The sequence below is a fragment of the Oratosquilla oratoria genome, chromosome 26, assembly GCF_046742065.1.
Source record: "Oratosquilla oratoria isolate Oo_2021 chromosome 26, ASM4674206v1, whole genome shotgun sequence".
In the NCBI taxonomy this organism is placed as follows: Eukaryota; Metazoa; Arthropoda; class Malacostraca; order Stomatopoda; family Squillidae; genus Oratosquilla; species Oratosquilla oratoria.
Genome location: NC_134802.1, coordinates 40,795,501 through 40,819,175, shown reverse-complemented (window position 1 = coordinate 40,819,175; position 23,675 = coordinate 40,795,501). Strand labels below are relative to the sequence as shown.

Below are 23,675 nucleotides of genomic sequence, written 5' to 3'. Positions count from 1 at the left end.
TGTTTCCTAAAACGTAGAACAAATAACGAAGAGAACATTACACCCTTGCGTTCCCTGAGGCCAAGGAAGATCGTCTGAAGGAATACTGCACCGAGTGGCTACAAGAAATGAAAGTCAAAGAGTGGGAAGTACACTGTAATCTCTGATACCACTGACAACAAATGCGTGTGAATACAAAGAGAGCTGGCTCCGAACTGACGCCAAGCTGCCAATTCGCGCCAAAAGACGTGCATCGCATTTGCGATATCCAATATAATTACAATTATTCACAATGATTACACATAATTACAATAAATAATAAAACAACAAACAACAAAACATATGGCAATTCTATAAAGAGGGGGAAACATATAATTCCCCAAATAAGCAACACACAAGTACAATAATAATGGTATGATATACAACATACCACGCTAACACAATACCAATGGATTGACAAGGACGCCCGAAACTGCCGAAGTTGAAATCTTCTTGAATCAATCGGGAAGCCGAGAGAGAACAACTGGAAGATGACAAAGAGGATATGAATATGGAAGAAAGTGAAAGGAACCGATTATGAATGAAAAAAGCACGAGGAAGGTGCTGGACGATTAGTCTGAGGCGACAAGGACGGGCTAATTTGGGATTCTGGAACATAAAACAGAGATGAACAAAGCCAAAATGGAAAAAGAGGAAAGCAGGTTATAAGGAGATGAATGAAAAATGAAGGAAGAAGTAGGAGACTGAGAATTAAATAAGGCGCTGTAAGGAGAAAACTATGGAAAAAGGAAGGGAAGATATGAAGGAGGGGGAGGGCAGGTGGAGAAAGAAAACGGGATGAAGGAGGTCCGAGTGAGACAGAGAAGAGGAAGGAAGAAGGCTTAGAGGAGGGCAAGGCAAGGAAGAAGGCGTTAAGAGATTGTTTCTGCTGGAATGGGTGTCTTACTGTGTGGATCGAGCAACAGGTCGCGTACTCTGACTACGGACTGGAAAAGAAAAAGATGTGGATGGCGTAAAAGCGTCGAGACACCAGAGGAAGAACAGGGGAAAAAATATGTAAATAAAAAATAAAAGAGTAAGAAAAAGTGGAGGAAGCATAAGGAAAGGGACGTATTTGGCAGCCCCGACAAGTCTATAAAAAAGAAAAAAAAAAAAAACTTGCGAGGACGTAAGTGCCGGCCTGGGGCAAAGTTCTCAGTTTTGCCCCCTCACCCTCCCCCCCTCACCCTTCCCCCATCTCCACCATTCCTTACTGCCTATTATACCTACTGCCCTGCGAAATAATTAAACATATTATATAAATATTATTTAATGTCCCTATTGCACAAAGGAAAAGGGAAAATATTTCATATTCTGTTGAGTCTAACGCAAAATCGTATATTACGGTAAAATATTCAGGGCTCCTTTGACCCTTTTTTTATTATAATTATTTTGCCAACCTTGTGGACGGCATGTCCAGACTAGAAATGTCCCCCATAAATGTGCCGCCCCAGTTCATATGCATCCCCCTGCCCTCCCCATCTGAGGGCAGTGAGGGCCCTGGAAGGAGCATTTCTTAGTACGACGTTTGGCTTGAGCTTCATCAAGTACATCTGATGAAGAAAAAAAATGCCCAATCAAAACAAAGAGTAAGAAAAACATACAAAGTGAGATCATTGAAGCCTAGGAAGCAAAGAGAGTTTTTAATATATATATATATTTTTTTTTTCTTCGTTTGAGGTTCTGTTGCCCCTTCAAAACCGAAGTAAAAACAAAATCACCATTTCTTGCGCAAGGCGGTTGGGAAGAATAGTTCTAATGTCGGCTGAGTCATCGCTGGCCACGGCGACGCGCACTGCCTGGATCGTTGGGTTGTTGTCACGCCATGTGTAATGGAAACGTTTCCGGGCAAATTGCAGGACTTTGTATATGTCCTGGCAGCAGCAGCAACAACATACAAGAACAAACATGTGCACATTTACGGGTATGATTGCTGTGCAAATGTGTGTGGGTGTATGTGTGCGTGTGTGTGTAGGCTATCTGCATGTTTACTTAATTGTATTTACCTAATGGTAGCATATAAGAAAGGAGCAACGCTCGTTGGGTCCCATCTCCTTTACTCTAATTTTCTAACATACCGAGACTCAAATTAATGTACAGTTCCAACTTAATCTATTATATACCTTTGATTTCCAATTATCATATTTGAATTTGAACTCACGTATTAATTCAGCTTGGATTATATCATCTTCTGAGCTATTCCACAAAATTATGTATATATATGGAAAAATGTATTTCTTCACATCATTTAGACATGTGTTTTTCTTAATTTCCCCCCATAACCTCTTAAAGCCCTTCCATCTTTAATTAAGAGATATCTTCTGTCAATGCAATCTATCCCCTTTAGTGACCTGAATACTGTAATCACGTCACCTCTTTCTCTTCGATCTTCCAAAGTTGGTAGACCAAGTGCTTTTAGTCCCTCCTCATATGGTATATCTGCCAGGCTGGGGACCAGTTTGGTTTGCTGCCCTTTGTATTCTTTCAATCTCGCTTATATCCTTCACTCTGTGTGGGGACCATACCACTGACACATATTCCAGTCTTGGACGGATCAGGGTTTCGATGAATTTTTCCATCATCTCTTCATCTATATAATGGAACGCCACTTCAATCTTCTGCAGTAGTCTGTGTGTCTCTCCCAGAATCCTGCTGATATGTCTGTCAGGTGACAGGTTGTCTTATATCAAGACTCCCAAATCTTTCTTCTCTTTCGTTTTTGTAATAGGTTCACTTCTCAAGGAATAGTTTAAGAATGGTCTTCTGTCGCTATTGCCCATTGCCTGTATTTCACTTTTTTCAACTGCATTCCCCATTCTTGGTGTGTGTGTGTGTGTGTGTGTGTGTGATTCACCTTGGTCTTTGGATCACGTGTTGGACTCGTGATCGACAGCTATTTCACTCCCGGAAGAGAGCTCAGAGCTCGTATGACCAATCTATGGGTAATGCTATGACCTTACACGCACACGCACACACCCAACTCCCCGCCCATGAGAGTCGGAGTAACGACTCGAAGCGCAGCGATACTGAAATAATTTCAGCCCTGGGCAGGATTCGAACCAGGTACCCCCGGTACCGTCATACTGACAGTCTCTGTGTGTGTGTGTGTGTGTGTGTGTGTGTGTGTGTGTGTGTGTGTGCGTGCGCGCGTGCGTGAGCGCGCATTTGCGAGTTAATTTTCATGATGACGTGTATCAGTTTTGATGAGGCTAGATGACCTGCAACAGGTCTATTATGCAATCCAGTGCATCGAGTTTCTTCAACCAGGAACCCGGGATCCCAAGGCGGCTTCCAACTGTCTCCGAACACCCCCCCTCCTCCTCCCCCCCCCCTTCCAGTCGTCTCCCCAGAGAAGAAATGTCAGACTTTATCTGCTTTTGGCTCTCGATCATTGGCGCCTTAGAACAGGAAGGAAAAGGAAGGTAAGGTGGAGCAAGCGATACCTGAGTGCCAGTTTTCTTTAAGTAAAAGAACTGGAAAAAAGACATCAAGATTCACAGATGAAGAAGTCTTGGAACCCTATCCGGAAACCAAATGCCAGCCCCTCTGTGCTGCACTACCAGTTGGAGGTAAGGGCGTTGTCATGATGAGATGACCGGCATGGATACATTCCTCTTCGACGTCCACAAGGCCTGAGATGGGTCACATGACGAAATAAATAATTTTGCAGGAAAAAGAGGAAGAGAAGAGCAAAAGAAGAAGATACTTTCGGAACGAGGCAAAATCGGATACCAAAAAACAACAACACAATTATGTACTCCTGCGCACACACACGCACTCACACACACACACACACACATACACATCCACACACACACACACACACACACGCACACACACACACACACACACACATACCCATTTACACACACACATACCCACTTACACGCACATGCATACACACACGTGCGCGCGCGCCGCTCAATGGCGCAGTGGTAGAGTTCGCAACCGCTACTCCAGCAGTCCAAGTTCGAATCCCACCCAGGGCTGAAATTTCAGTATGGCTTCGCTGTGAGCCGTTACTACAACTTTCGTTTGGGTGGGAGTTGGGTGTGTGTCCTCGTGTAAGGTCACAGCATTATCTATAAATCGATCACATACGAGTTCTGAGTTTTCACTCGGGAAAGTAAAATCTGTCATTCACGAGTCCAACACGTGATCCAAGACCATAGTGAATCACACACACACACAGACACACACACACTGCGAGTCGTTACTCCAACTCTCGTGGGCGGGGAGTTGAGGGGTGTCTGCGTGTAGGGTCACAGTATTACCCATAGATCGCCCATATGAGTATATGAGCTCTGAGCTCTCACCCGGTAGGGTAAAATCTGTTGTTTACGAGTCCAACACGTGATCCAAGACCGTGCTGAATCACACACACATACACGACTCGGTGGCGCGGTTGGTAGAGTCCCAGACTGTCACTACGACGGTCCTGGTTCGAATCCTGCCCAGGGCTGAAAATAACTTCAGTATCGCTGCGCTTCGAGTCGTTACTCCAACTCTCGTGGGCGGGGAGTTGGGTGTGTGTGTGTGCGTGTAAGGTCATAGCATTACCCATAGATCGGTCATATATATATGAGCTCTGAGCTCTCTTCTGGGAGGGAAATAGCTGTCGATCACGAGTCCAACACGTGATCCAAAGACCAAGGTGAATCACATGCACACGCTCATAGATTTAGCCTTGTAAAGGTACCACCAGATGAAAATAAATCCCACTTGAGTGGACAGGGAAGAAAAAAACTTTATTCAGGGTCACTGTAGAGACCTAACATTGCTGGTTCTATCTTTGAGAGAGAATCAGGGAGGGAAAATAGCGATTTTTCATCCCTGACGTCGCTCATGATAGGAAACAAAAAATGATCAAAACTCATTTCAGTTTGTTTATTTTACAGTTATTTTTGTTTTGTATTCACGCAAAAAAATGGCAAATTTCGAAGGCTCCCAACAAGCATTGGTGAGTAATTTCATTTATGAAATTTGTCAATGTGGTACAAGGAACAAGATTTTGAGATGGATGCAACACAATGGAGGTAAGTGAAATTGCAATTCAGTTGAGACGGTTGAAAAGTTTACTTTCTTCACATGATCCAAGATTACATGACCGAGAGCAAGGGCTTGAATAAGAAAAATAAACAAACCTGGCTCAGAAAGCAATGATTACTAAACTAAAAAGAGAAAACGAAGTTTTAACAGATGAGAGAAAAAGAGTTCTCGATGCTACGGAAAAAAACCGAGAATAGGTAAACTATTAGGGAACAATATACACACCTCCGGGAGAAAACAAACAAACCTGGCTCTGAAAGCAGTGATTACTAAACTAAAAAGGGAAAATGAAACTTTAAACAAATTGTGTCCAAAGACTTCTCGATGCCATGGAAAAAACGGGGATAGGTCAACAATTAGGGAACAATATCCACACTTCCTGGAGAAGAGACAAAGAAGACGAAATAGATGGAAGGGTAATGGTTGCTATGAGAAGTGACACAAAGGCGGAAGAAGCACATTTGTATGAAGGCAACACTGAATCAATCCATCTGAAAATTAGAATTAAAGGATAGAATGGAAAAGACTTCATGATGGTATGTGCCCCCCTCCACCCACCCACCCGAAGACAAGAGTTTGGAATGAAGCGGAATATCAAGAAATATCGTTGGACACAATTCTCTTGAAGAAAATTATTGATCAAAGTAACAATTTATTCCTTATTGAAGATTTTAATTGTAGTGAGGTCAACTGGGAGGAATGGGAAGCAAGTGGGGAAATAATCTGTTAAGTATTTCAGTAGAAAACACAATGACCCAATGGGTAAAGGAAGTGAAATTCCCACAAGATTAGTCTGTTACTAACCAAAGAGTTAAGCATCATCAGATCAAATGACCATGTAACAATTGCATTTCAGTCGGAGGATGAGGAAATAGAGGCAATGAAGGAATCACACAGGCAAAGGAGACTTGACTCTAGGAAAGCAAATAGGGTTGAAAAAATATTTAAAGAAGCTGAGAGGAATGCATGAACACGGGAATAATGAGGAAATTGGACATCTCTGATATCTATATCCTAAGAGTGAACAAACATGTGCAAACGATCAGTGGAAAGAAGAAACAGAAACAGGATTGGTTCGATAAAAGGTGTGAGATAGCAAAAATGAATATGTAGATATATAAAACAGAAGCATGGCCTGGAGGAAGGGAAGAACCAATCAAAAGAAGCTTACAAACCACCTAGAGCCGACTGTACAAGCATTCGTAGAGAGGAAGAAAGTACTTTTGAAAGAGGGGTAGTAGATAAATGCAAAGATCAACCGAAACTGTTTTGTAGATTTATAAATGGTAAAATGAGATACAAGGAAGTAATTACCAAACTTATAGTTGGTGGTGATGTCTCTGAAGAAGCTTCAACTCGGACAGAAATAACGAATAAAAGTTCCCAATCGGTCTTCACAAAAGAGAAAATCTGAGTTTGTTTATTTGTTTTTATTGGTTTATTTGTTTTACCTTTATTTATTTAGCATTATTAAGTAAAACGAAGGGAGCAAATATTCAAAATTTAGAAGATATAAATGTAGAAGCGAGGGATCATTGGATGTGGCAAAAACTTCAGAACCCGACTGTCTCTCAAACTGGATATATAAAGAATTCAAGAAACAATTGACGGACAAGATTCACGGTTTTACTGTATTTTCGTTAAAAGAAGGCATAGTGCCGCTTGACTGGAAAAGGGGCAATTGTGGTACCAATTCACAAAGGTATTGTATAAGGCGACACCACTAACAACATTGAAATTACATGAAAGGGTTGAAGATCGATGAACCAAGCATCTGGACCTGCCAACTTTGAAACATCGAAGAAAAAAAATTATATTATTACAGTATTCAGGTCACTAAAGGGGATTGCATTAACAATAGTTCTCTTGATTAAGGATGGGATGGATCTAAGAGATTATTGGAATAAATTAAGAAATATCTCATCTCTAGAGGATGAGAAAAAAAAGTTTTTCCTCCTCCTCCTCCTCCTCGGGCGTGGGTGAATGGGATTGGAGTATGTGGGGATGGAATGGGTGGGAATGGAATTTATGTCTTTGTTTATTTTTTTTTTTCGGCTACCTCCCTTTTAAGGGGGAAAAGCTGTTGGTATATGCATGTATATTTAGATTTGAACTCTTGCCTTTTTCCATCTCGGGCTATATAACCTTCTAAGTTATTGACAGTATTCATATATCTATATGGAAAACTTACTTCTTCACATCCTATAGGCATGTACAGTAGTTCCTTAATTTGTTGTCATGACCTCTTAAAGCTCGTGTCGTATAACACCATATATATTTTGTCAATGCTTCTTCAGTGGCCTGAATACTGTAATGGTGTTATATTTTCACGCAGAAACCACAGGGAAATCTCTGACGATGTCGTAATAGACGAAAAGGTGTAGTATTCCGAACTTTAATTTCCCTGTGGTTTCTGCATGATCATTTAGTCACGCGGTTTTTTTTTTTTGTGATTACTTTTGCGATGTTATATTTTTCTCCTCGATCTTTCGAAGTTGGCAGACCAAGTGGCCTTTCCTCATATGGTTTATTTGATATGCATGTATGTATAATATATATGGGGCAGAAACACGGAACATAAGAGAAGAAGAGAGAAGGAGTTTGAATGTGTTTGAGATGAGGTGTCTGAGAAGTATGATGGAGGTTACTAGGCTAGATAGAGTGAGAAATGAGGAGGTGAGGAGGAGAACGGGGGTGGAAAGGGAGCTGGGAGATAGGGTTGATGAAAGAATATTAGGATGGTTTGGACACATGGAAAGAATGAGTGAAGAAAGACTAGTATAAGAGGTGTGGAAGGCAGATGTGGAGGGAGTGAACATGAGGGGGCGTCCTAGGATGAGGTGGATGGATGGGGTGAAGGGGGCTTTGAGGAAGAGGGGAATGTCTGTTGAGGAAGGAAGGGAGAGGACAGAAGACAGGGGTGAATGGAGAATGGTTGTATATGGATGATGTTGTGATAGCATGAGGTGGAATGGGCGGGTGGATGGGGGGTGAGGTAGTATGTGTGAGCAAAATTTGACGCAGCCCGAAGGGATTTCTCCCCGTCCTCTCATTTTATGCAATGGGGGGACGGAGAGTGGGGGTCGCCAATTTAATGAAGCGGCCTTGCTGTGGATGTGCTGTGTCTTGCGACACTGCTTCTGACCCAGGGCAGTGGACAAGGTGCAGGGATGACCCGTCATTCAGGAGGTGCTAAGATAAGAGGGAGAGTGGAGGGGTGTGGAGTGTATTCAGGGATGGAATGGGTGGGAATGATTTTATGCCTTTTTCTTTTTGGCTATCCCCCTTGTAAGGGGGAAAAAGCCTTGGTATATGTATATGTATGTATGTATGTATATATGTGCGTATATATGTATATGGGTACGTACGTATGTATGTATGTATGCATGCATGTATGTATGTATGTATATATGTATGTATGTATGTATGTATGTATGTATGTATGTATGTATGTATGTATGTATGTATGTATGTATGTATATACGTATTCATGTATGTATGGTGTAAGAATATTTCGATAATTTTTATTCCTTTTTATATTGCTAATACATTTTATCATATAAATATTTGGAATGTTTAGATATCAACATGGTTATCGTCTTTTAATGTCTCAATGCTGGTAGTCATGGCTTCAGTTCCATAGTTTATCACTCGGTGCTTAAATTTTTGGCATGTACCATCCTACTTCTTTTTATACATTTTAATTTTAGTGTCATGTTTTGTTTTGTTTTTCATTATTACTAACTGCCCTTAATTGTAAACATAAATGTTGGTTTTGTTTCTGCTAGAAATGTTTACAACTAGCTCACCTGTTGACAAACACACTTGGTGGGGTCTCACTAAACGCCGACCAAAGTCGACCAACGCCGACCAAAGCCGACCAAAACTACACAATGATGTTTTTTTATCAAATGCATAATTTATATATAAAAAATAGCATATGGTTGCATTATTTTACCTATTTTCTTTAAAATGTGTGATTTCCATGTAAAATCATTAAAGAGAAGATACGTTTTTATCCTCTGCAAAATTACCAACCGGCAACCAACGCCGACCAAACCCAAACAATGACAGCTTTTGCTCAAATGACAAAAACGTATTCTCTTTGATGATTTTACATGGAAGTCACACATTTTAAAGAAAATAGGTCAAATAATGCAACCATATGCTATTTTTTATATATAAATTATGCATTTGGGCAAAAACCGTCATTGTGTGGTTTTGGTCGGCTTTGGTCGGCGGTTGGTAATTTTGCAGAGGATAAAAACGTAACTTCTCTGATGATTTTACATGGAAATCACACATTTTACAGAGAATAGGTCAAATAATGCAACCATATGCCAGCGTTGCCGTTTCGTGGAAATATCGCTCATGGTGACGGAATCTAGCGAGAGTTGGCAACTGGCGTGGATAGTGTGGACGGATTTCTACACAGTGTGGAAAAATATTTCCACATTTTCTATCTGCTTTGGGGCCTCTAGCTTATTGTATGCAAAGTTATGTTTAGTTAATGTTATACGTAAAATGGATTGCTGATAACCCAATTTTCCATTAAATACCTATATCTATAAACTAACAGTCGTAAAATTACAATGATACAAGAGAAGGGTGTTATACGTAAAATGGATTGCTGATAACCCAACTTTCCATTAAATACCTATATCTATAAACTAAGTCGTAAAATTGCAATGATACAAGAGAAGGGTGTTATACGTAAAATGGATTGCTGATAACCAAATTTTCCATTAAATACCTATTTACACTAACAGTCGTAAAATTGCAGTGATACGATCGTGTATATATGTGTGTAGATGTGTATGTACCATACTACCATGTAACAAAAATAAATAAATGAAAATAATTTTTTCCTTAAGGGAGAGCAACTCCCCATAAGCTTTGCTTCTCGCTCTCCCTTTTCAACTACCAATTTTATAAAAAAAAAAAATGTATATATGTATGTCTAATTGTATTTAATATTGTTGAATAAACCTATAATAAAAAAAAAATAATAAAATGATACAAGAGAAGGATGTTATACGTAAGATGGATTGCTGATAACCAAAATTTCCATTAAAAACCTATTTACACTAACAGTCGTAAAATTGTAATGATACAAGAGATGGGTGCTTAGCAGAGGAAGGTAACATGGTCAAGGTGTAAGTTTGTGAGGTCCAGTTATTCAGCTGAAAAGGAGCAGTGTAACAACATTTCTATCACCAAAAAATGTTTTAGATATAAACACAAGAACAGCCCTACCTTCTCTCACAAATTTAGTTCAAGCAGTACCTCGCATTTACGATTTTGATGTCCAAATTCTAGACAATGAATGGAGGAACCTAGATTCCGTAACTTTGCCGCAAGACTTGGTACCCGACTGTAATATTTTAGAGTTCTATGAAAAACTAGGGAAAGTAACAGACGACGATGGCACACATCATTTTCAGTATCTGTGTTCCTTTATAATGCAGGTCTTGTCTCTACCAACTTCAAATGCTGATGCTGAGAGACTATTCTCAAAGTTGTCATTAATGAAAACAAAGACTAGGAACAGGATGCAGCTACCATGGACAAATGCACTAATTTTAGTGTCAGAGGCTGTCAGGGAGAAAGGTACTTGTGTGAGCTTTAAGCCATCTCAGTTAATGATAAACTCCATACATTAACCATATAATTGCATTCTCTCTCTCTCTCTATGAGAAAGTATATGTTCTTGTACTTTATAGTATAGATATATGCGTACATTTTCATCCCTCAAAAAGTATGTTCCAATACTTTGAGTATAAATATGTTGTGTGTATAATGTTTGTTGATTTGTGACTTGTGTATGTCCACTTGTGATTCCACCATCAGAAATTAAGTGTGTATTGTTTCATGTATTATTACGTCACCTGCTTATAATATAAAGTCTATATTTATAGCTTTCCCTGCGAATTTCTTTAAATCATTGGAGGCATAGTGTTGGAGCTACTTTGTGGTGATATTGCAGAAAACTTTCCTTTGTGTGTGTCGCCGATCCCTCTATGTATTATTTATGTGTTTTCTTTCTCATCTAATGTTTACAGAACTCTGTTGGTGGCAATACTCCTATTCCACATTGTTGTGTGTGCCCGTTAAGCCGATAGAAATTCCGTCAATCACAAACATAGAATAGCTTAGTCACTGTTCAGTTTTCGATCAAAGAAAACGTGTGGAAAAGACAGGTGTGGTATTCCGGCAACGCTGCCATATGCTAATTTTTATTTAAAATTATACATTTGAGCAAAAGCCGTCATTGTTTGGGTTTGGTCGGCGTTGGTTGCCGGTTGGTAATTTTGCAAAGGATAAAAACGTAACTTCTCTTTGATCATTTTACATAGAAGTCACACATTTTAAAGAAAATAGGTCAAATAATGCAACCATATGGTATTTTATATATATAAATTATGCATTTGAGCAAAACCCGTCATTGTGTGGTTTTGGTCGGCGTTGGTCGACTTTGGTCGGCGTTTAGTGAGACCGCACTTGGTGGACTGTTATGAACGAGAGTGGAACTTCTATATTTGTGAAATATCAGTAGCTGCTGACGTACGTTATCTTATATTTCATGTGTTTGATTGGTTAATCGAGGGTGTCTATATATTTTTTGAGTGTTTTTTCTATCAAATGATAGTAATATTGACTGTTTGTTGCTCAGGAAAATATGTAGTGTTGTTTTTTAAATAGGTGGTATCGTGGTTCATGCAGAATGTTATATAAATGGAACATTCTTGTAGAATGTGTGATGTTGTGAGGGAAGATAGGAGGTTGATACAGCCTTTCAGGTGTTAGTGGATAGAGGGATGCGTATGCTTATTTGGGTTTCCACTAAAGTAAATAGATGTGGTCAATTTGTATTGCTGGAAAGTATGACACATTATGATCCCAATTTAATTTGGGATGAGTTTATTTCTAGTGATCTCTTGTGATAATTTCAGACCATTTTCCTCAGCTACAGGAACTGACGCTGTATTGTCCATTCTGCTTTACCTTTATTTATGTCCATAGGAATCAGGTGGCTCAATTTATGTTAGGGTCATGTATTGTATGGTATGACAGCAGGGGAAGTGCATACGGCACTTTGCAAGGAGTAATCTTGATGGCATGTGAAAATTTATTCACTGCAGGGTGACATATCTCATAGATTTCAAGGAAGGCTTTTGAATAGTTTTGACCCTGTCCTGCAGAAACTGTTAGCTATAAGTGAGCTTTGACAGTTGGACTTTTGTGCCTTCATTGTAACAGCCATTGGGATTGAACTTGAATTTGATAGTGTTAGGCACTAGACCTTCCAGAGTTTGCCAAGGGTGCCTTTCTCTTATTTGGAGTGAATAGTTTTAGGTGCTTTAAGTGTTCACAGTAGTTTATATCATATAGTGATGTGATGTTTCTGGTGTAAATTCTCAACACCTATTCAAACTCCTCAAATTCATCAGTACTTGTTAGTTGTTGGGTTTCACAATTGACATTAGTATTTTAGTTTTGACAACACCAGGCTTATCCTTAAAATCTGGGGCATTCCTTGTCCTTAGTACTGAATATGGTAAATTTTTAGAAGTGCACACCTAAATGATATAGCAATAGAAAATTGAATATTTTTAAAATTATAATACATCAATGTAATAAACATTTTTCTGGGCAGAAATTGAGTTTTTTTTTTTTTAGAAATGCACACCTACACGATAAAGTAATAGAAAATTAAGTATCTATTTTATAAATTATAATACATCAACATAATACAAATTTTTCTTGATAGAAATCATTAACAAAAATAAATCTTACTAAAAGCAAATACATTACCAAACGGAGCTGGGAAAATAGGTTCAAGATGCCATGTTGTCATTGTCCAGTCCCGTCAATGTCAGTTTGATGATGGCGTTGATGTCGTGTACCATGCATTCTCCCACTCCAAGTGACATCACCACACTATATATATTTTTAAAAACAGTGCTATGGAGCTGAACTTCATGCTATTCTTCAAACTATGAAACTGCTCTACACCCCCACAGTCCAATCGAATGCCAAAACTAGCCATCAACATCCCTGACAATGACAGTGACCACCCTGATGACCTCTAGCATTACAGGTACCGCATTACTAAATGCAGGTTAGGTTAGATGAATTTATCATTCTTGGTGGACTTGTGTAGTAAGATTACGCTGTCTAGAAGGTCTAGTTTTCCCACCAGGTATGTTGGACTTGTGTAGTAAGATTACGCTGTCTAGATGGTCTAGTTGTCCAACATTCTTTAATTTCTTCAATCCTGTATCTATCAAAACAAAGATGGTGTCTCAAGCAGTTGCTGTGGATCTGTTTATTAGTGTATTACTTTTAGCAATTTTTTCTGTAATGGATTTCTGCCAAGAAAAATGTATAATACGTTGATATAATATACAAAATTTATATTTAATTTTCTAATGCCATATTGCATAGGTGTGCACTTCTAAAAATTTACCGAAATCAATAACAGAAAAAGTTGCTAAAAAGTGATAAATTACCGAGCATAGCCATGACGAGTATTTGAGATGCAATATTTGTTTTGATAGATGCAGAAGTCAAAGAAATTAAAGTATGATAAATTGATCTAACCTAACTTGCATTTAGTAATGCAATACCTATAATGCTAGAGGTCTCGGGGTCGCTGTTGTCGGATATTGATGGCTGGTTTTGGCACCTGATCAAACTGCGGGTTGTAGGGGCATTTCATAGTTTCAAGAAATGAATGAAGCTCTGCTCCTTAGCACTGTTTAAAAAATACGACGTCACTTGGAATGGAAGAACACTCGGTACACAGTGCAGTGTTCGCCATCATGAAACTGGCATTGATGGGACTGGACAGACGTATGGGACTCCTTGACTCATGGTGTAGTTGAAGCCTCAAATATATCTGAATTAACCTTAAATGCAGTTGCTTATGTGTGATCAATTAATCTGTTGCCCCTTGTTTCTCCTGCAGAAGACCTGTGGCCTTCAGGGAACTGGTAACAGCCTTCAGTCAGGACCATTAGTTATTCAAGAAAGATATATTGTTAATGTGGGGTTTAGTAGTATGAGGTGTTGTATGTCCTCTGTGTGTTGCATCATGGGCAGTTTGAATCTGTGGTCGTATTCTTTGTTGTACACTTACTGGATGGTATCCTGAGCATAGGTCAGTGTGATTCTCTTTATTGTTGGAATATTGAGTTTGGTGGTCTGTCCTCAAGGGCTTGTTTATTGATCTGGGTGTGTGTGTGTTTTTGTGCAGTAGTTAAAACCCTGCCACCGGCAAAGTTGAACCAAGGGCATGGTTCAATAAATCCCACGCTACAAAGTCCTTTTTGGGGGGCACCATCCTAGCCTTCCGATAGAGGGGGGAGTTTGTGATGTTAAACCAAATCACATCAGTATAGGTGGTAGGATGTTATAGATGTTTGTGTAGTATGCTGTAGGTGTAGGTTTTTATCCTGTTGGTGGTGCATGTGAAGGATGTGTGGCATTTAGTCTGACATAGAATTGTGTTACAGTTATTTTTATGTGATGTTCTTTGGGAGGATTTTGGTTTCTGTATACAGGTGTCCAGTATGGATGGTTTTGGTGCACTCTGGTATTACTTTTAGTACTCCATTCTGTAAAGTTTGTACATTTTTTGTGTTTGTTTCTGTTGAGAACCATGCTATGGAGGCAAAGTCAAGAGTGGTCAAATACTTTTAAAACTAACCACATCCTTTTGTCTCTCTCCATAAGAAATACTTTCAACTCACTGCCACCCTCACCTTTTGTAAATCTTGTCACTTACTTTTACTTACTTTTATTTTCAACTTCTATCACATACCTTCCCAAACTCCAACACTAACTGCCTTAGACCCTTCTCTAAACCAGTCACAAGTGCAGTGTCATCGACAAACATTAATTGGCTCACATCCCATGACCTTCCACTCTCAGTAACCATCTCCAATAACCTGTCCTTCACCCTTCACCTCCTGTGGCACCCCATCCATGTACATATTTAACAACCATAATGACGATATGCAACCCTGGTTCAGCCTCACTTTCACCTCAAACCATTCTACTACTGGCTCCGGCACTTGGCCTTCGAGCCAAAAATTTCATAAATCAATCAATCAAACCATTCTACTCTCTTCACTCACTCTCACTCATTCATGTATGTAGTAATGATATTATTGTTGTTGGTACTGCATGAGGGGGCGGAGAGGGGGGGTTGCCGAATTAATGAAGCGGCCTTGCTGTGGATGTGATGTGTCTTGTGACACTGCTTCTGACCCAGGGCAGTGGACAGGATGCAGGGATGACCTGTCATCCAGGAGGTGCCAAGATGTGAGGGAGGGAAAAGGGTGGAGGGGAGTGGAGTATGTAGGGGATGGAATGGGTGGGAGTGGTTTCTGTGCCTTTTTCTTTTTAGCTACCTCCTGTGTAAGGGGGAAAAAGCCTTTGGCATATGTATGATATGTATGTTGGTACTAATAGTATTTTGTTTTTATTTTTTTAGGAGGAATTTACTTAATCTGGCGTCATGGCAGCGCCTTCTACAGCCGTGAGGAGTCTTCGTAGAATCTTGAAGGAATTGAGGCACACACTCCCTGACAGAGAGAGAAGTGCCACAACGAGCTACATCATGGGACAGTATCGTCATAATGTAACTACTGATCAGCAGTATTGTCGGGAAAAAGAAGAGATGGAGTACATAGCTAAAACATATGGAACCTATATTGAGTCCAGTAGGAGGTAAGTGCAGAAAGAATGTTGTTAGTGTGATTCAAATCTTGAATTTCCATGATTGAGATTTGCCTGCAGTTTTACCAGGGCTGTGGAGTTGGCGTTGAGAGTTGAAGCAATTTTGGGTGAAAGGAGTCGGAGGCAGTAAAATAACAATGACTCCGACTTACTTTGGATAGCATTGCACAGCCTCATTATGTTCTAGAAAACTGTTCCAGAGTTGATTTGGTAAAAAAAAAAAAAAAAAAAAAAAAAAAAAAAATATTGATATGCTGTATACAGCTTTTTCAGGGTAATATTTTTCCACTAGACTTTGAATTTTGCCACATTCTCCATTTGGGTTGGTCAAGAACCAATATTTTGGTTGACTACCAAAAAAAGAATATTAAAACCAATTAGTTTGACTTGCGAGATGTTCAAGAACCAAGGCCGTACTATATTTATTATTGTTAAGAATATACAAATTACATAGCGTGAAAAGTTTTGAAGCATATTTAAGGACTTTAAATGTACAATCACACTCAAAAGTGAGGCATATAGTTCCAACTAGCAGTGAATCAGAAGCAATATTGTTTTACTGGTTTAAATTCTTTACTCTTCTGTAGTAGAACAGGTTCATGCAATGTGCCACACATTGCCACTCATTTTTAACTGACCATATTGCACCAACCAGCAAGTCATAAATATTAAGTTCAAAGGTAATCAATATAATATCAAAATTAGATACTCTCACACTTTACCCCTACAACAAGAAAATATACCATAATATTTCCCATGTTGACTAATAGAGAATAAGTATAAAATGTAAGCTGTTAAAAAAAAAAAAAAGAGAAGCCCAGTCTCAGTTATATTAACACCTCTTCAATTTATAATCCCATCTATATCTATATACCAAAGACTTTTTCCTCCTTACAAGGGATCTAGCTAAGTTTCACCCATTTCACTCCCAGCCAATCCACTCCCATCCACCCTTTCCTCCCTCGCATTTTAGAATTGATATATACGAGTACATACAGATATGTATGCCGAGAGCCTTTCCAGGATTAATTTATAATCCTAATAATTTAATTTCTAATCAGTTTAAAATAGGAGCTGCTATATTTTCAGCTTGTAAATAAAACCATCATATTGCTGTAATAGATTTGATATTTGACAAACCTTTATAATAAGCTACGACTAGATAGCCACTCATAGGTTATATTGATTTATATACAGTTGCTGTGGTGTCATGGTGAGGATAATTTTGTGTGCTTATGGCAAAATTAATTAAGATTTTGGAGATATAAGATAATATGTAGGAAAAAATATATATACAAAAGACTTCTTTGCCAGTAAGGGAGATAGCCAAGTCAAACACATGTACCCACTCCCACCCGTTCCACTCCCATCCATCACCCTAGTTTCCCTTTTATCTTAGCTTCTCGTGGATGAAGGGTCATCCCTGTCTCCTACCTACTGCCTGAGTCAGAAGCAGTGCAGGAAGACACAGCACATCCACAGCAGGACCACTTCACTTATACAGTAACCCCTTTCATCTGTCCCCTCTTGTGGAAAATAGAAAAGTCAGGGAGAAATCCCTTCAGGCTTCATCAAAGTATCATCCATGCACAACCATTCTCCACCCACCCCTATTCCCTGCCTTCACCCTTCCTTGCTCAACAGTCATTCCCTTCTTGCCCAAAGGCCCTTTCACCCCATGCATTCATCCATCCATCCATCCCTATTTTGGTTATCTCCTCAAGTTCACACCATCCTCCTCTGCCTTCAATGCCTCTTTTGCTAAACTTTACTCATTCTGTCCATGTGTCCATATTATTCCAATAATCTTTCATCAGCCCTATCTTCAAGCTTCCTTTCCACCCCTGCTCTCCTCCTCGCCTCATTTCTCACTCTAACCATACTTCTCATAGAGTTCATCTCAAACATGTGTAAGCTTTTCCTTTCTACTTCTCTTAGATTCCAAGTCTCCACCCCTACAGTGTCATTGGTACGATCACCCCTTCATATAATCCTCTCTTTGCATCCATTCCCAGATGCCTTCTTATGACACTTTTTAATCCCCCAAGACGTTTACTTGCTTCTCTCGATCTACAGTTTACCTCCATCCCCACTCCATTTCCTTCCATATGTGACCCTAAATACACTTCCTCCGACATTTCTCCTTTAAGACTTACTTCCAACTCACTGCCGTCCTCTCCCCTTGCACTTCTCATCTTCTATCTTTTCTCCATATTAATCTTCAACTTTCTCGTATCACATACCTTCCTTAATTCCATCACTGTCTTAATCTCTCCTCTGGCCCTTCCACAATCACAGTGTCATCAGCAAACAGCAACTGGCTCACCTCTCACTTCTCTCCATTTTCTTTAACCATCACTCCTGTGCACATTACCTTCACATTTACCTCCCATACCACCCCATCCATGTACACATTGAACAGCCATAACACTGCCTTGACATAGCCCCACCTTTACCTCAAATCACTCACTCTCTTCATTTCTAATTATATCATAGGCTCTACTCCTCACATAAAAACTCCTGACTGACCCAAATAGCTTTTCCCTGATCCCATATATCTTCGATACCTTCCACAGTGCCTTCCTGTGTACCCTGCCATAAGCCCATCTCCAAATCCATAAAGGCCTCAAAAAACATCCTTACTTTAGTCAAAACCTTCTCACAAATCTTCCTTACTACAAAAATCTGATCCACGCATCCTCTACTTTTGCTAAACCCATACTGCTCTTTACCAACTACCTTCTCTGTTTTCTCATGATCCTCTCCTTATCTGTAGTAGAAATAAAGTTCATTAAATCAATAGCAGTGGTGTGGTGGCCGGTGAATTCATTGCACCTCTAAGCTTTCACACATTACATATGTCCAGCTAGCCATGAGTGATATGTTGCCAGTTTTGTTTCTTTTTTAGTACCATAATTTTATTTTTACTTTCTATATACTGCATCATGTTATATTTTTCATGTTTTTCTATATAAAATCATGAGTTCATTTTTAGCAGTAAATTTACACACTGATTATATGCTAGAAACGGCTATGGAAAGTAGGTAAAGATATATGTCCTGTTATACACAAAGTCACTCAGTGTATGTCTGTCAGTCAGTTTCTCTGTGCTTTGTGAGATATGAAGGAGCTAAAAGACTTGTGTACAAATAATTATTTATTTCTGCTGTAAAGATTATCAGATTACATTTAAGGGTTTTTATTACCTAATGAAATGAGGCTTTAGTGCAGTTCTGTTCCTAAGAAAAAATAATAAGCATATCTTATTTTTATATAATCAATATGCTTTGGGTTTTATAGAGATTTTTAATTAAATTTTGCTGTACCTTGAAGAACCTGTCTAATGTGCTGTGAAGCTGGGTGTTGTCATTGAAGTGAATGATTCATCAGAGTAGTCAAAAGCATTTTGAGGACATGATGTCAGCCACTTGTGGTACTGTGGTGCCCATGGAGGGACATTGCACAGTCCCCATGTAGAGCAGAATGGCCATGAATTTGGAGATCTCATGTTCCGTGGTAGAGAAAGTTGTGGCAACATCTTTTTGAATGGCATAGAGGTTGATTTGATAGGTTTTGTGCTTGATGAGCTGTAGGGTAAAGAACCTGTAGAAATACTCCTGGGTGGTCTATACATATTAGGTGGCTGGTGGTTGCAAGTGGGCAGAGGGGATTGCTGATGTCCTCCTTCCAGGTTGTGGGCCACAGATGAAGGGCAATCTTTTTTCCTGCGTTTGGTCTTGGCTGTGCCCTTACTGATGCCCTTCCTGTTGGCCTCCTCTTCTTCCTCTTCCTCCTGTCGGTTGTCATCCTCCTCATGGTCCTCCTCCTCAAACAGTGGTGCAGTACACCACCTCTTGGCAGGAGGCTCGTTGCTGGGGCCTGGGGAACTTGGGTCGTGTGAGATGGGCACAAATTGAGAGTCTTCATCGTCATCCTCGCCCAAAGAATCATTGGCACTGATGCTTAGGTCCAGAGGAATTAGTGTAATCTACTGGACCTTACTCCTGGGGTAAAACATATAACAAGGAAGCTGGAAAGAAAGAGAATAACATTAGAAACTTTGTAATGAACTTATAAAAGGGTATAATTTTCCCCTGAACAATGAATTCCAATAAAAACTGGCCATAAGTCCCCATGAAAAATTCAGCAAAATTTGGGCATAGGTTCACCATGAACAATGTCTATAATCAAAATTATTGGTTACATGGAGCTTTAAATATTAAAAGTTGTATGTAAACAATAATTGATTTTATCCCTTACTGAGCCAAGGGATCATATTTAATCAACTGGCGATTTCAAAAACTATAGACTACCAGGCACATGTTAAAAAATTATCACCCCTATTTTCACTCGTGTTTTTCACAAAATTCTGCCTTTCCTATGCAAATGACACATCAGGTTAAAGTTTTAACTATTCAACTGTATCATATCAGGGTATCATCTACTTACATTATGAAAGGGGAAGAGGCCATGGGCGCTAGGACAAGTGGAAAAAAAAATCCTTCATTGTGTCTAGAGAGTAATTGAGTTTTGTGTCCCAGGCCAGACAATGAGAGAGGCAGAGGAGGCTGTGACGTCACCCTCACTGGTAACCAGAGACATAGTGATCGGCTCAGGATTGATGACGTATTGGTTTACTCTCCATGGGACGCAGTGGGCACCATTTTCAATATTTGTTAATGCTTATATATGGTCACTCACTTTGTAAAGGGTTAATAAAGTATTGAATTTTTTTTTTTTAGCTACAAGTATAAAATTAGGGTTTTACAGTACTATAGTTATGAATAACTCAAGTTTTAAACATTGCAAGATATTTGAAAATTGGCTGGTACAAGACAATGGTTGAGACTAAAATTGGTTGATATATGTAGGATGTGAGTAATATGAGTATTGCTACATATAGAGGAGTCAAAGTCAGAGGTTTTGATTATCAACTCCACAGCCCCGAGTTTTACAATTGATTTTGGAAATGCCATTACTTTTTCCAGTGGATTGATTTAGACAATAATGTAAAAGTTAAAAAAAAAATTATACAGATAGCCCACTGTAGAACTAGCATATACCCTGAAGGACTTAATTTGGCTTGGTAAGGTCACATTTACCTAATTGTATGTTAGTTTTATTTATTGTTTTTTCTTTCTTTCCAGGTATCTTGCACTTTACAAAGAATATCATGGGCTAGGAGAAAGGACAGTTGAAGAAACCTGCAAGATGATTGGTTTCAAGACTCCCAATGACCCTTATTGAAATTTTGGGTCAAGGTCTATGTCACTGTACTTGGTGAACACATTAGAATTTGAATTACAAAAGACTAGCAAGGATTTTTGTAAGTAATGTATGAAGCTGTGTATGACTATAGTACTCAGTAGTGTTAATAAATGTATTTTTCAACAAGTTATGCTTATTTTCATAGTTTTCTGTAAGGTGTTAAGGAATTGCAGCATTGAGTGGTGGCTACAGGGTAGTGAAAAGATGGACCCCACAGGCATGATGTCCCCTGAGAGAAACCATTCACTAGCCATCTGTCTAGGAAACCTAAGGGAAAAAAAAAGACAATAACACCCTACCTTATGGGGGTACCTAGTCTCTGGAACAGGCCTTATGTTCACATGCATTTTAAGAACACTCCAACTCCCATCCTTTACATTATGTTCAGGAGAGCAGCTCACAGGCACCTGCATTGTCTCATCTTCAGCAAGCTAGCAGCATCAGAGCAGAGTTAGGCCTTGACATATGCCCTAAATACACATGACCCTTCACATATGCACAAACACCTTTCCACAGCAACATCTGCCACTCTTGACTCCACTTAGAAATGTGTGCCAGGGTTGTGTAATGGCACCTTGGTTGTTCAACATGCATAGGTATGGGATGATGTGAAAGATAAACATCCATCCATGTCATTCTTGGCCTTTCCCTGAGGTTTACAACTCATTCTCTCCAGTATCCCTTCATGGGCCCTATCTGACAGCTCCCTCTCCACCCCAACTCTCCTCTTCACCCCATTTCTCATGCTATCCATCTTTGTAACCCTACCATACTTTCAAACACTTAATTTCAAACCTATTTAAATTTCTCATTTCTGGCTCCCTTAAATTCTACCCTTTATATAGTCTTCTCTTTGAATCCATCCCTAGATACCTAGTTTTCATTACACTTTTCCCCAAAACATTTACTTGCTTCCCTCACTCAACAGTTTACCTCCCACTATTCCCAGCTATGTGTGACCCTTAATACTTAAGCTAACCTCTCTCCATATAGACTTGCCTCACACTGCCACCCTGACCTCTTGTATATCTCATAACCTTGCTTTTACCCACATTTACTTTCGGTTTCTTCCTATCACATACCTTCCCAAACTCTGTAACTGCCTTAGACCCTCTGACCCAGCCACAAGTGAGGCAGCATCAATAAACAATTGACTCACCTACTTCTGTGAACCCTCACAAACCATTTCCAATCCCCTGCCCATCACCCTTGCATTGACCAACCCTGGTGCAGCCCCTTCTTAGACCGCTCCCACCAATCCCAACCCTAATACAAGCTCTGATACTGATGTAAAAGCATTTGACAGCACTTAAGAGCTTTTCCTTTGTCCCATGTATCTGTATTTCCTCCCAAAAAGCCTTGCTGTCAAACCTATCATGAGCCTTCTCTAAATCCATAACAGGCCAGAAAGCATCACGTTTCTTAAATCTGCCTTTCTACAAAAATTTTATGCACCCTCCATTTTTCACCCACACTGTTTCTCACCAGTTCTCTCTGATCCTCTCCTAATCATCTCGGTTAACATCCTCCCATGTGCCTTTCCAACTACACTCAATAAACTGGTCCCTCTAAATTTACCACGTTCACATTTTCCCCTTTTTCCTATATGATGCAGAAGCCCTTTAGTGGAAACCACATTGTTGTGGTGGGGGAATGTATCCATATACCACTAATACCCATTACAATATATCACATACCTGACAATTGATCCATATGTATGCAAGGTACCTAACAGACACTGGCCCTTTTGCAATGCCTCTAATCTTGCTGACATCCACATTTATAAATTGTAAACATCAGACTCAGACATACAACATACATCACACCACCGCCCAACAAAATGTTACTGAAAAAAGTACATAGTGTCACCAGATTAATAATTTCCTTATACATACCAAACTACATAATTATAACTCCAATCCCTACATCATGTCAAGGCACATCTACTGATAATAACCAGACACTTAAACTACAACTAACACAAATAGTATTGTATGAATTCCAAACCTATGATCTAACTGTAAACTTGACACCAGACATGCAAAGATAGGCATATTCACATATATATGCGGCAACTGCGTCACATACACACACACAACTCTCCCCTAGAGAGCAAAGAACTCTCTCCCTTATGTGGAGTACATGGAGACTCTTCCCAAAAGGGATTACATCCCCATGCTGTAAGTATCTCTTCACTTCACTAAACCAAGAAAGTCCGAGGGGGCTTTATGTTCCCTGCCATTGGTGTAATCTTTCACAGGTTACAGGAGCTTCAGTGTCTCTATGACCTGACGAGCAAGGCTAGAGACGGCGTCGGCCCCTGCTCTGCTATGCTAGCAAAGTCACGAGTGACCAGATGAAATAGTTCCTGGAATTGGCCTGCCATTACAGGGCAACAGGCCCGAGCGGTGTCCACGTGGAATCTACATGAGCCCTGGTAGCCCTCGACCTGTGGGTGAGATGGTAGCCCAATCGGGGCAGGTGACCAAAATAAAAAAAATCCAAAAGGGATCCACAGATTTTGCCCAAAATCGGCAGGTCGCCGATTTGGCCCAAATTTACCTCGGAGGGAGACAGTCGGGCACAGTGTACCG

The 23,675-nt window shown here is 39.7% G+C and overlaps 1 protein-coding gene across 4 annotated transcripts in view; it reads left to right on the top strand.

The window, feature by feature from the left end:
• The first annotated feature begins 11,488 nt into the window (after positions 1–11,488).
• The window catches only part of LOC143039478 (protein FMC1 homolog), a 119,981-nt gene continuing 107,794 nt past the window's right edge, over positions 11,489–23,675 (top strand). Inside the window, exons 1-3 of one of the 4 annotated variants that reach the window (XM_076209582.1) lie at positions 11,489–11,631; positions 15,569–15,804; positions 20,961–21,207. In XM_076209582.1, coding sequence (XP_076065697.1) covers positions 15,593–15,804; positions 20,961–21,060 — 312 coding nt within the window. In that variant the 5' untranslated portion in view covers positions 11,489–11,631; positions 15,569–15,592 and the 3' untranslated portion in view covers positions 21,061–21,207. Of the gene's footprint in view, positions 11,632–13,147; positions 13,169–14,039; positions 14,064–15,568; positions 15,805–20,960; positions 21,208–23,675 lie in introns of those variants that run through there. The other 3 variants (XM_076209585.1, XM_076209584.1, XM_076209583.1) reach the window with 3 other exon arrangements.